The 11,250-nt window shown below is 44.1% G+C and overlaps 1 protein-coding gene across 1 annotated transcript; it reads right to left on the bottom strand.

Moving 5' to 3' along the window:
* Positions 1-1,007: 1,007 nt before the first annotated feature.
* On the bottom strand, positions 1,008-6,330 carry Exosc3 (exosome component 3). Its single transcript, XM_008847673.3, has 4 exons — positions 5,997-6,330; positions 4,821-4,970; positions 3,372-3,523; positions 1,008-1,354 (listed from the first exon to the last, which is right to left on the bottom strand). Exons 1-4 carry the CDS (start codon positions 6,297-6,299, stop codon positions 1,153-1,155), a joined length of 807 nt encoding a protein of 268 aa, XP_008845895.1. The 5' UTR covers positions 6,300-6,330; the 3' UTR covers positions 1,008-1,152.
* Positions 6,331-11,250: the final 4,920 nt, after the last annotated feature.

Below are 11,250 nucleotides of genomic sequence, written 5' to 3'. Positions count from 1 at the left end.
GTGCCCTCTTCTGGCTTCCATGGGTATGCACACACAAACACACACAGTACAGATACAAACTTTTTTTTTCTTTTGATCTTTTTGAGACGGGGTCTCCCTGTAACTCCAGCTGTCCTGGAACTCACTAATGTAGACCAGGCTGGCCTTGAACTCACAGATATCCACCTGCCTCTGCCTCCCAGTCCTGGGATTAAAAGCGTGCGCCACCATGCCTGGCCAGATACAAACTTTTTAATACTTGTTAACATGGTAAGCAGATGATTACTGGCTATTACCTACTCTACCACTGACTAAGCAGATTATAGGTGTTTCATTCTGTTTCCTAATGCTTTTTTTGGTTTCTTTTTTTTTGAGACAAGGTCACCCTGTAGCCACAGCTGGCCTGACACTTGCTATGTAGGCCAGGCTGGCCTCAATCTCATAGAGATCTGTCTACATCTGCCTCCCAAGTGCTGGGATTAAAGCTGTGTACCACCGTGCCTTTAAAAAGTATTAAAAGCAGCATGGTGGCACACACCTTTAGTCCCAGCACTCAGGAGGCAGAGGCAGGCAGATCTCCGAGTTTGAGGTCAGCCTGGTCCTACATAATAAGTCCCAGGCCAGCTTGGGGTACAAGGAGACTCTGTCTCAAAAAGACCAAAAATGGAAAAAAAGAAAAACTTTAAAATGCATTCAATATTTCCTCTGGCAAACAAGTTTTACTATAATAATCAGAATAGTTTTAATGCTGACTTACAGCTAACAAAAGCTGTATTATAACAAAACCAAGGGAGTTGACTTCAAATAAATACTATTTAAGCAAATTTATTGTGTAGAATTTTTAATAGAATTTTCTTATTTAAAAAAATGTGAATGGCCGGGCGTGTAGTCCCAGCACTTGGGAGGCAGAGGCAGGCAGATCTCTGTGAGTTCAAGGCCAGCCTGGTCTACATAGTGAGTTCCAGGATAGCTGGGGCAACAGGGAGACCCTGCTTTAAAAAAAAAAAAAGTGAGTAAAAACCAGTAACTTTCTTATAAAAATATTTTATTGGATTCTAGTACAACAATTTGCATCTTCAGAAGATTTAGTAGAAAGAGGGTCACCTGAAAAAAAATTTCCCCAGAAAACCCACAGTCCCATCTCAGCAGATCCTTTAAAGAAGTCTACATATGTCAACTCTCAGCCAATCTGGCAAAGATCTGTTTCCTTTGTTCTGTTGTCATGTGTTCACAAGCTTCTAAAACATTTGCCAAAATTAAAGTCTGCTGAATGGTTTTTGCCTTAACCCATATTCTTCCATTCATTCCAAATACAATCTCCAGTGGATAGAGCTTTCCTAGTTCCTGTATGATTTCACAATCTGGAGCTAATAGCCTGTAGGGAAACATGAAATGAAAGAAAATCATTTAGTAAAGTAGTAGGATGGGTTTTGGCTTCCTTAAAGGAGTCCTTTTCTGGGTAGTTTTTCATAGTCATTCAGAGTCCCTCTCTGCTGGGCGTAGTGATGCACTTTAATCCCAGCACTCTGGAGGCAGAGGCAGGTGGATCTCAGTGAGTTTGAGACCAGCCTGGTATACATAATCGAGTTCCAGGCAAGCTGGGGCTATATGGAGACCCTGTCTCAAAACAAAAAAGCAAAGCCCTTCCGTAAATGAGGCATATGATGACATTTACTGCCCTTTTCTTGTACACACACACCCTTCCCCTGCCCTTTTTATTTATAGATCGTCTACCTCAGTTGCCTAAGATGGCCTGAAATTTCCTGGTTTGAGAATCTTCCGTGTCGGTGTACAGTAATGAACCACCATGTCCAGCTCACTGCTTCCTTTTTTCCAAGCTTTCAATTTTCAAGCATAGCAGAGTTCACAATGGTGGGCTATCAACTACAAAGAAACTCCTTTCTCACCAGTATCACCAATATTGCATAAGATAAATGTATAAAGTCTTTCCCTGAGATTAACAGAACACCTTGGGGTCACGGCTATTTTGTTCTTTTTCCTCTTATAGTACCAACAAACACTTTAAGCTTACTCTCTTGACCAGGCTCATTGCCCCATTGTATTAAATTCAGTACTTGAAGAGCATTGTCTCTGAACCACAAGGTTGATGCTCAGTTAATAACATGCTTCTTTAAATGTCCCAAACTTGGGTCTCTATGTGTGAAGGGCAGATAGCAAGGAGACTAGAAAGCTAGCCCTGAACTTCAGTGGCTGTAGAAGCCACTGGAAATGTCTAAACACCTGGGCAGAATCTGCTTCAGTGGGAACTAAAAAATCTATCAGGATAGAATGGCAGGGGCAATCTCTAAATACTGTGTAAGCTTAAAGATCACAGCTGCATTTCACCATTAACAGACACCTGGTAACTTTGTACAAGTGCAGCCTGCATCTGTATTTAAGTGTCTTAGAATGAGGGAAAGGCCAGTTTTCACATACAGGGTCTATCAGTTATAAAAAGCAACAGGTCTTCTGGGAAAAAAGAAACTATAGAACAGAATAAGAACTTGAAGGTTTACATATCAGAAAAGGGACCACACCAACACCCAAACTACACAGCCAGATGACATCTGAACTTGGTAAAGTTTTATCAAGAGATTACATATGAGCCAGGCATGGTGGTTTGTGAGATCGAGGCCAGCCTGGTCTACATAGCAATTTCCACACCAGCTGTGGGAGACCCTGTCTCAAAACAGAGTGTAAACATATGTGTAAACATACGCTAATATGTGACTTCTTTTAACTCTGAAGACAACTTAGGTATTATTAGCAAAGAATCCAAATCCTAACTATTCATCAGTTTTCAAAGCAGGTATAATGATTATTAAAGGGGCGGGGAAGGCGCCTGACAAACTATGGAAAATTAATGGCTTCTGGGAATGGCCATTGATCAGTTGACCATACTGTAGCTGGTGGCCACACACCCTGAAGTATATGGGCAGTACAAATTGGTCTCAATAGATAATTGAGGAAAAAACAAGGATACAACGTTGGAGAGGAGGTGGGGGTGATCTGGGAGTTCTGGGGGAGGAGTAGGGGATGAATATGATCAAAGTTCATTGTATAAAATTCTTAAAGAATAGTGGCTAGGGAGACAGTTCTGTGGCTAAGAGTACTGGCTGCTCCTGCAGAGGACCCAGGTTTAATTCCCAGCATCCACATGGCAGCTAACAACCATCCTTAACTCCAGTTCCAGGGAAATCTGACACTCTTCTGACCTCTGTGTGCACTGCATGACGCGGGTGCACTTACATACATGCAGGCAATACACTCATACACATGAAATAAAAATAATAAATTCTCAAAGAATAAAAAATACTTGAAAACTACTAAAGAAGGCAGGTTTAAAAAAAAAAAAAAAAAAGATAAGTCAACTAGTAGGCATCAGAACTTACTTTCTAATTAAGCCCAAAGTCACTTTAAAAAGCAGACCGTCCTGTCCAATCACACCCATCCCATTGGCTCGTCCACAGCTGTCAATACAGACCATTTCTGGTTCCATATCTTTATTAGCAATCACAAATTGGCCATAGATGAGATCTCCAACCTATAAGATATTAAGAACAAAGAAAGTTCACTCCTCTTAGCCAGATAGTCTATAGGTCCTGCTATTGGCTCTTTTTCAGGTATAGTGATGTAGCCACCTACAGTTTTCTGTTTGGTTTGTTTCTTTAACTTTGTTTTTTTTTTGTTTTTTTTTTTCTCGTCTTTTCGAGACAGGATCTCCCTGTAGCCCCAGCTGGCCTAGAACTCACTATGTAGATCAGGCTGGCTTTGAACTCACAAAAACCCACCTTACTCTGCCTCCCAAGGGCTAGGATCAAAAGCTGCCATGCTCAGCCTCTCTATAGCTTTGTATAAGGGACTGACTATACTATTTTGGAGTTGAGTCTTGAAAGAAGGCAAAATATATTAATCCTCCCTTCAAACATCATGAAATCCTCCAAATAGGAGCCATTTCAAGGCTTAAGAACACCTTCCAAGGTTGCACTGTCCAACTTACATGTAGTTTATTTACCTTAAATTTAAACGTACTTAATCTTAGCAGTCAGTGTAGATATAAAACAGCATCAGTACTACTATCGAAAATTACAGACTTGGATAGCGGAAGGAAAATTTATGGCATGCATATTCAATATAAAATGGGACAATGGTAATTCACAGATACTACTTGATGAAGAATTTGCTTTAAAATCTTACAGAGCTGAACTTCAAATTCATGAAGCTGAAGGTTGAGTGTGATTATGCAAGCCTTTAATGCTAGAGGCACGTAGATCTCTGTGAGTTCCAGGACAGCCAGGGCTATATAGTGAGACTCTGTCTCAAAAAAACCAAAACAACAACAACAAAAGATGAAACTGAGGAAACTTTATTCAACATTAAACACGTACTGCTGCTGGTATCTACAGGAACTAGATAAGAGTATGGCTGTACTACCTGGAAAGCCCAAATTGAAAATCTGTAGTAACAAGATTATTCCTATCAGCTCCAAAGACTCACAAACAAGAAGTTTAGATGGCCGATAATGCCAGTATATACCGTTTGTTCTTCCTTCCTAAGCCTAGTGCTGATTCTTGGGGATATGACAGATAAAAGAGGGATAACAAGATATAACCTTTCAATTTTGTGAAGAATCAATGCAGCCAATGTAACATAAGTATATAGATCTGGTCCTGGAGCTGGAGCAGCTAAGGAACTCTTGGCAAAGATGCTTGGAAATCATCTTGTAGGACTGCAAAAATAACTTATACTTTGGAGACAATCTGAGTAGCCTTCTAGATAACTCAATTTCTGAGGAATGTATATGTTTCTTATTGTTGAAACCAAAAAGCTTCCACCATTACCTGTACATTTGGTCTGTTTCTTTTAGTTGCACCTTCAAATGCCAAGTACGACAAAGATGCTGGCTCACTCCCTCCAACATCAACTTTGAATATATCTCCAGATTTAGCTATTACTATGCCAATCACATGGTCTCCTTTCACTGGTACATACTACAAAAGAAAACAGGATGACAGAACTACCATAAATGACAAGAACAATGTAAAATATTTTCAGCAAGCTTCATTTATCATCTGTGTTGCTCTGGGTGGTCTCAACCAATCCTTCTGCTTCAGACTCCCCAGGTAACTTGGGACTACTGCAATCCACCCAACCTTGCAGCCTCTAATAGTAAACCTGGGTCAGGTTCTCAGACTTCTTTTAGCATCCTTACCTGTAAGTCCCTAGCTTTTGTTGCATAAGGTCCAGTGGCACAAGAAGCATATTCCATCATTATTAGACAACTTTCCTATAGGAAAACTCCTAACTATTTGAGGAGAAATTTAATTCCCTGTGATTGTGACTGATTCTGCCTTCTGGGATTCCAAATGGTAAACCTGCTGCTTCTTGATCTTTGGTTTTTCTTATTTATTTTTTCAAGTGTATGAATGTTTTGCCCGCGTGTATGTAAGTGCACCCATGTTGTGCAATGCCGGGGAAGGCCAGAAGAGGGCGTCAAATCCCCCTAGGAAATGGGTTATGGATGGTTGCTGGCTGCCAAGTGGGTGCCAGGAACTGAACTGGGTCCTCTGCAAGGGCAGCCAGTGCTCCTAGCCATCTCTCCAATCCCTTGATCACTGGCGTTTTGAAGACAAGGTGTCTACAAGACACCTTTCCAGGTGGCCCTTCTCCTTTGTTTCTGTTGTTTGTACTTCCCCTAAAGAAGATGCACAGGGGACTGGAAGGACAGCTCAGCGGTTAAGACCACTGACTGCTCCATCCCAGCCCCCACATGGCAGCTAACAACTGTTCCAAAGTATCCGACACTCTCTTCTCACCTCGCGGGCACTAGGGTGCACTTACATACATACAGGCAACACACTCATACACATAAAAATGAATCAAAGAAGATGCAAAGGGGGACAAGCGACCCCAGTGGCTCTAGGCTAGCCTGAACAAAGGAGGCCCGACCCTCCCGCTTGCAGCGAGCCTTCCCGGATCTCCGATCCCCCTTTGGCCGCAGCACCGCCTCTCCTTACCCGCTTCTGTTGGGAGTCCACCCAGTACACGCCACCACCGCTGCCGGGCTCCTTGTGCCGCAGGCGCCCACACTTGGTGACCAGCAGGCGGTCCCCGCACCGCCGCAAGCCGGGGCCGCACACCACGCGCAGGCGCGCGCGCGCAGTCGCGTTCAGAAGTAAAGGCTGCTCCCCGGCTCTGGCAGGGCTGTCGACGTCCTCCTGCTCCGGCAGCACCAGCTCCTCACCGGGGAGAACCAGCTGATTTAACAAGGTGCGCGCCGCCCGTGCCCGACCGTCCGCCACCGACATCACCTCGGCCATCGCAAGACTTCCGGCATTTCACTTCCGCTTTCGCATCCATTAGCCCGCCTCCCAGGGTTTTCCCTTTCCGGCAGTAGTGGTTTTGCGTTTTGGACCTTTATGTCGGGGGTACGTACCCTCTCTGCCCCCGGGCAGCAAGGGCGAGCCGGTCTTCCAGTCTTTCCGCCGGTCCGTGTGAGAAGTGCGAAGCTTGAGCCTACTGAACCCTCCCTTCCGGTGCCTGGTGCCTTTGCAAGGTAGTCTATGCCCCAAAACTCAGGGGCTCTGGGAATTGAACGTTGGCGGGGTTTACAGGCCTTTCCTTTCGACTTCGCCTATAGAAAGGCCGAACTTTTGCCAAGAAAGATCTTTCAAAGTAAAATCTTTTTGGTTGGGGAAGCTACCTGTTTAAACACAAGGAATAAAAGATATATATTTTTTAATCCGTGTGCGTTTGTCTCCCTTGCTATGTTGTCAACTATAGGTCAGATCCTTTGTAGCTCAAGGTACCTAATGTAATTTGGTGTATGTTTCTCCCTAGTCTTTTCTCCCCTCTACTAACACATGAACCTTTTTGCTTGAGTTACCACTTTATGACTTGGTGAAATCAGTAACCCAGACCAATTGTACCAGCTACTTTTTCTGTCGAACGCTATAGTGAGAAACAGTTAAATCTCAAATCTACAATACAGGTATGTAAAGACTTCCAGTTTTATGGCTTTGGGGCTTCTTATCTGAAGCCAACATTTATCACACAGCATCTTCAATTGCTGCTTGATCAAAATTTCCAGTAGGTACAGAAGAGACGTGGCTCAGCGATTAAGAGCACTTGCTATACTTGCAGACGACTTGGGTTCATTGCCCAGCACCCATATGACAGCTCACACTTATCTGTAACTTCAGCTCCAGGGAATCCAGTGCCCTCTTCTTGCCCCCCTGGGCACCAGGCACACACACAGTTCATATACATACATGCAGGCAAAACACTCATACACACAAAATAAAAAATAGGGGCTGGGAGAGATGTCTCAACAGGTAAAGGCACTTGCCACCAAGCCTGACAACCTGAGTTTGATTCCCTGGAATCTGCTTGGTGGAATCTGCTGTTCATATCTTTGCTTCCAGGGCAAATTTTTAGATGGGAGGGGACTACAAAAGACCAACACTAACACTTCCTACAAATTTGGCAAGACACTGGCTAGCCATTTACCCTGGGTGGGTATATAAGGCTGACTGAAACATAACTTGTACTGCAGATTGTTGATTGGTCCTTGGTTAGTCTCTCACAGAAATTGTGCTCATCTCTTCCCTACTTCAAACCAGCTTCTAAACGGCCTAGATCAAAGCCAAGTTTGATTGGCAGTGGTCCAAGGCTATGCCTTTAGGATATACAATGACCCCACACCATGGAAAAGACCACCACATGGTGATGATCAAATTAGGAGGCAGGCGGATTGCTGTGAGTTCAAAGCCAACCTGGTCTACATAGTTCAGGTCAGCTGGGACTACAGGGAGACCCTGTCTCAGAAAAAAAAAAAAAAAAAAAGGAGGCCTTTATTAATAGCCAGGTCAGTTAACAAAGAGGTTTTCAGTTAACAAAAAAAATTCCATAAATAAGGAAAAAACAAATTTCTCAGAATTGTAGAAACAATGGAGATGGCGCACAGACAGAGGTGGAAGGACATGATACCTAGCTTCTTGTAAGTTTCCAGTATTGTAGAAACAATGCACTTCCTGAAACTAGATGTTCTGCCTGGGTGGTTGCAGCGGGAATGGCTGGGTGTGAAAACAAAAAGTCAGCTAGAACAAAATAGTTTTGCCATTTCACGATGTTCCCAAGACTGGGCCTCAGCACCCACTCCCAGGTCAAAATTGGAGTCTCCAGAAGAAACAGATCTAGTGCAGAGGCCAAAGCAGCACGAGGTGCCCACCTCACCCAGGAGAACGACCAACCAAGGCCAGGTTTTAAATCCCCAGGAGCTGCAAAGCTGGAGGCCGGAAGGGGCGGGGTCATGTAGGCACCGCCCACTGGACACGCCCAGAGGCCTCTTGGGAAAGAAGCCTGTAGGGTGTGGCGACATGTCTGTGCTTCCTCTCCTCCAGGTCCTACGTACGGCCTCTGGTGAGTGGGCCCTTGAGGTAGGGCATGAGGCAAGTCCGGATCCATCCACGTGCCCGTGGGAGCCAAGGGACATTCTGGCGTTGGGTAGAGTGGTGCCCAGTAAGTTCCAGTTTCGTAACCAGAAGTCCTTTTTTAGAGGTGTACGTGGCCATGGGATTGATGACACCTCATGCCAGTGGTGCCCATGAAGTTCTGGTTTGGTAACCAGGCGAGCTCCTTTTGTAGAGGTGTACATGGCCGTGGCGAGAGAGGATACCCCACGCCAGTGCGGAAGGTGTGGGCTTAGGGCGTCGTCCTTGGGCTGACACGTGTGGTGTGGGTTTCCCAGGAATGGCAGCTGGACCAGGCGGCCTCTCTGCTGATGGTTTGCAGTGGAGGCCATGGTGTTCAGTGCCTATTTACCACTATGAAAGTTTGGACCTGATCAAGCCTTCCAAACTCTGTGCGCTCGGCCCTCCGCGTGCATATGGAGGTTGGAAGGCAGCTCTCACTTTCCACCATGATGCTTGCAGAAGTTGAACTCAGTCCTCAGGCTTGGTGGCAAATGCCTTCTGCTGAGTCATTATGAGGGTCCCCTAGAAGTTACTCTTCAGGAAATGTTACTTTAGCGCAAGCCTTTAGTCCCAGCACTTGGGAGGCAGAGGCAGGCGGATCTCTGAATTTGAGGCCAGCCTGGTCAATGATAGGTAAAAGTAGCCGTATGATGACTAGGGTTGATTGGGAGAAAGCACCAGGACAGAGATAAAACTCCATCAGAATAGAGTTTAGCAAAGGAACACGTGGGACAGATTCCCTTCCCGGCAGGGAAAATATCTGCCAGGTGGTGAGCTGGGATCTTTTAAAAGAAGAGGCTTCTGGGGGGGGGGGGGTGCAGAAGGTGAGAAGATAATATATTTTTTTTAAAGTTGGTGTGTGTGGGGGGGAAGCCAGAGAGCAGGACTGTTAAAACCTGCCCCCTTTAGAGATCAAGGGGAAGCCTGCTGTGTTGGCCAAACAGTAGAGAAAACTCTGCTTCTCTTGACTTCAAAGACCAGGGTCCTTATCAACTTGGTTCCCTTTTCTCAGGGGCTTTTGAGGTCCCTGAGGGCCTGTTGGTGAGGGGGCGGGGCTGTCTGAAACTTAACAGTCTACATAGTGAGTTCCAGGTCTGCTTGAGCTACAGGTAGACCCTGTCTCAAAAAGACCGAAAAAAAAAAAAAAGAAAAAGAAAAAAAGAAATTGGAATGATGGTAGCCTCACTTTTTATTTTCTACTGATGATGTCACTAACAAAAGGAGCAACAATTCAATATTGAGGGTCAGGAAAGAATTTGAGAGTGACACAAAGTGAGTTTACTAATTGAGCAGTAAGACAAGATGCACTTGAAGAGACTCAAGTGAGGCTGTTTAGAAACAGTAGTTACATGTGTGATTTTTGGGGGACTTTTAATACCACTTAATCTGAAAAACGGATCTTTTTCAATAGATGCTAGGATGCCTGGATATTGTCTTGCAAGTGAATGAAGTTGGACCCCCTATTTCAAAATACCTATGATAGATAATAGGAAAAATATGTACTTGTATCTTTTCTATCTTTAGAGAAGGCTTGTGGCTGGAGGACTAAGCAAAAACCACAACCCCAGAGGTACCAAAAGTAGATGAGATTTGGCAGATCAAATCAAGAAGTTTATTACTCTTTTTTTTTTTTTTTTTTTTTTTGAAACAGGGTCTCCCTGTAGGCCCAGCAGTCCTGGAACTCACTATGTAGATCAGGCTGGCCTTGAACTCACAAAGATCCATCTGCCTCTGCCTCCCAAGTGCTGGGATTAAAGGCAGGCACCACCACACCTAGAAGTTTATTACTCTTAAGACAGAAAACATCAAGAGCATTAGCACTGGTTCACACAAGTCCCAGGGAGAAAATGCAGTGGCCCATGAATGCTCATGGCTCATTGAATGGCAACAAATGGATTCTGCCAGTAGAACCTTCTATAAATCCACCTTCCATGACTTGTCACTTCTAACTTGCTGAAGAAAACTGTTCGTTGAGAAGGATCTCCTGAAGGCCTCTACCACAGAACTGTCCAATACAGTACTAGAGGAAACTGTTGTCTGTTTCTGGGCACCAAGCAAAGTGGGTTAGGATGGAGTTAGCAGGAGTGTTGATGAGCACACTAGGCTCAGGAAGCAAACTCCACTCCTTGCGCAATCCCTCTCCTGGGCCTTCTATCATGTTAAATACCAAAGGAAAAATGTTTTAAAGGCCCAGATCCATCCTATTAGAGCAGTCAGTGAAAGGTGACTTTGGAGCAGAGGCAACATAGTAAGAGCTAATAGTATAAGGTCTCCTGAGGTTATAAGACCCAACTTATCAGTAACAGCAGTGAGGTAGGGTCTGCCTAGGCCCATGTGACTTCTCTGGAGAAGAATACCAGACATAAAGAAAAATTGATGCACCATCTCAATGTGTGCTATTTGATAAATTCCAAGCCTGTCATTGGTGCTTGTGTTGAATACTATGATAAAAAGTCTATCCAGGGCAATTTTTCAGGAAAAGGCAATAAAAATTGTCAATAAGAGAAAAGATGAGTCAAAATTACATATATTTGCAGGTGATATGATCTGACATAGCAGGTGGGAGTCAAAATATATGTCCTAAAGACTTCTAAGGTAAATCCCAAGGAATCCACAAGGTAAAACAACACATTAGAACTAATAAGTTCAACAAGGTGGCAGGATTTAAGAACAATATAAGGAAATCAATTACATGTTTTGTACACTTGAAATAAACAGCCCATCAGTGATTTTGAAGTGAGCCTGGGCTCTATGAGACCCTATCTAGGAAAAAATAAAAGGAAAGAAATAGTTTACA

Source organism: Nannospalax galili, unplaced genomic scaffold (assembly GCF_000622305.1).
Source record: "Nannospalax galili isolate Female #2095 unplaced genomic scaffold, S.galili_v1.0 scaffold263, whole genome shotgun sequence".
Lineage (NCBI taxonomy): Eukaryota > Metazoa > Chordata > Mammalia > Rodentia > Spalacidae > Nannospalax > Nannospalax galili.
This window is presented reverse-complemented; position numbering and strand designations above follow the sequence as displayed.

What these genes read in the sequence shown, in the direction of transcription:
- Exosc3 (XM_008847673.3), bottom strand. Translation starts at nt 6,299, where the DNA reads ATGGCCGAGGTGATGTCGGTGGCGGACGGTCGGGCACGGGCGGCGCGC. An exon ending in TGGACTCCCAACAGAAGCGG is followed by an intron (nt 4,971 to 5,996) that starts GTAAGGAGAGGC and finishes TTTCTTTTGTAG; the next exon opens with TATGTACCAGTGAAAGGAGA. An exon ending in GAAACAGACCAAATGTACAG is followed by an intron (nt 3,524 to 4,820) that starts GTAATGGTGGAA and finishes AATATCTTATAG; the next exon opens with GTTGGAGATCTCATCTATGG.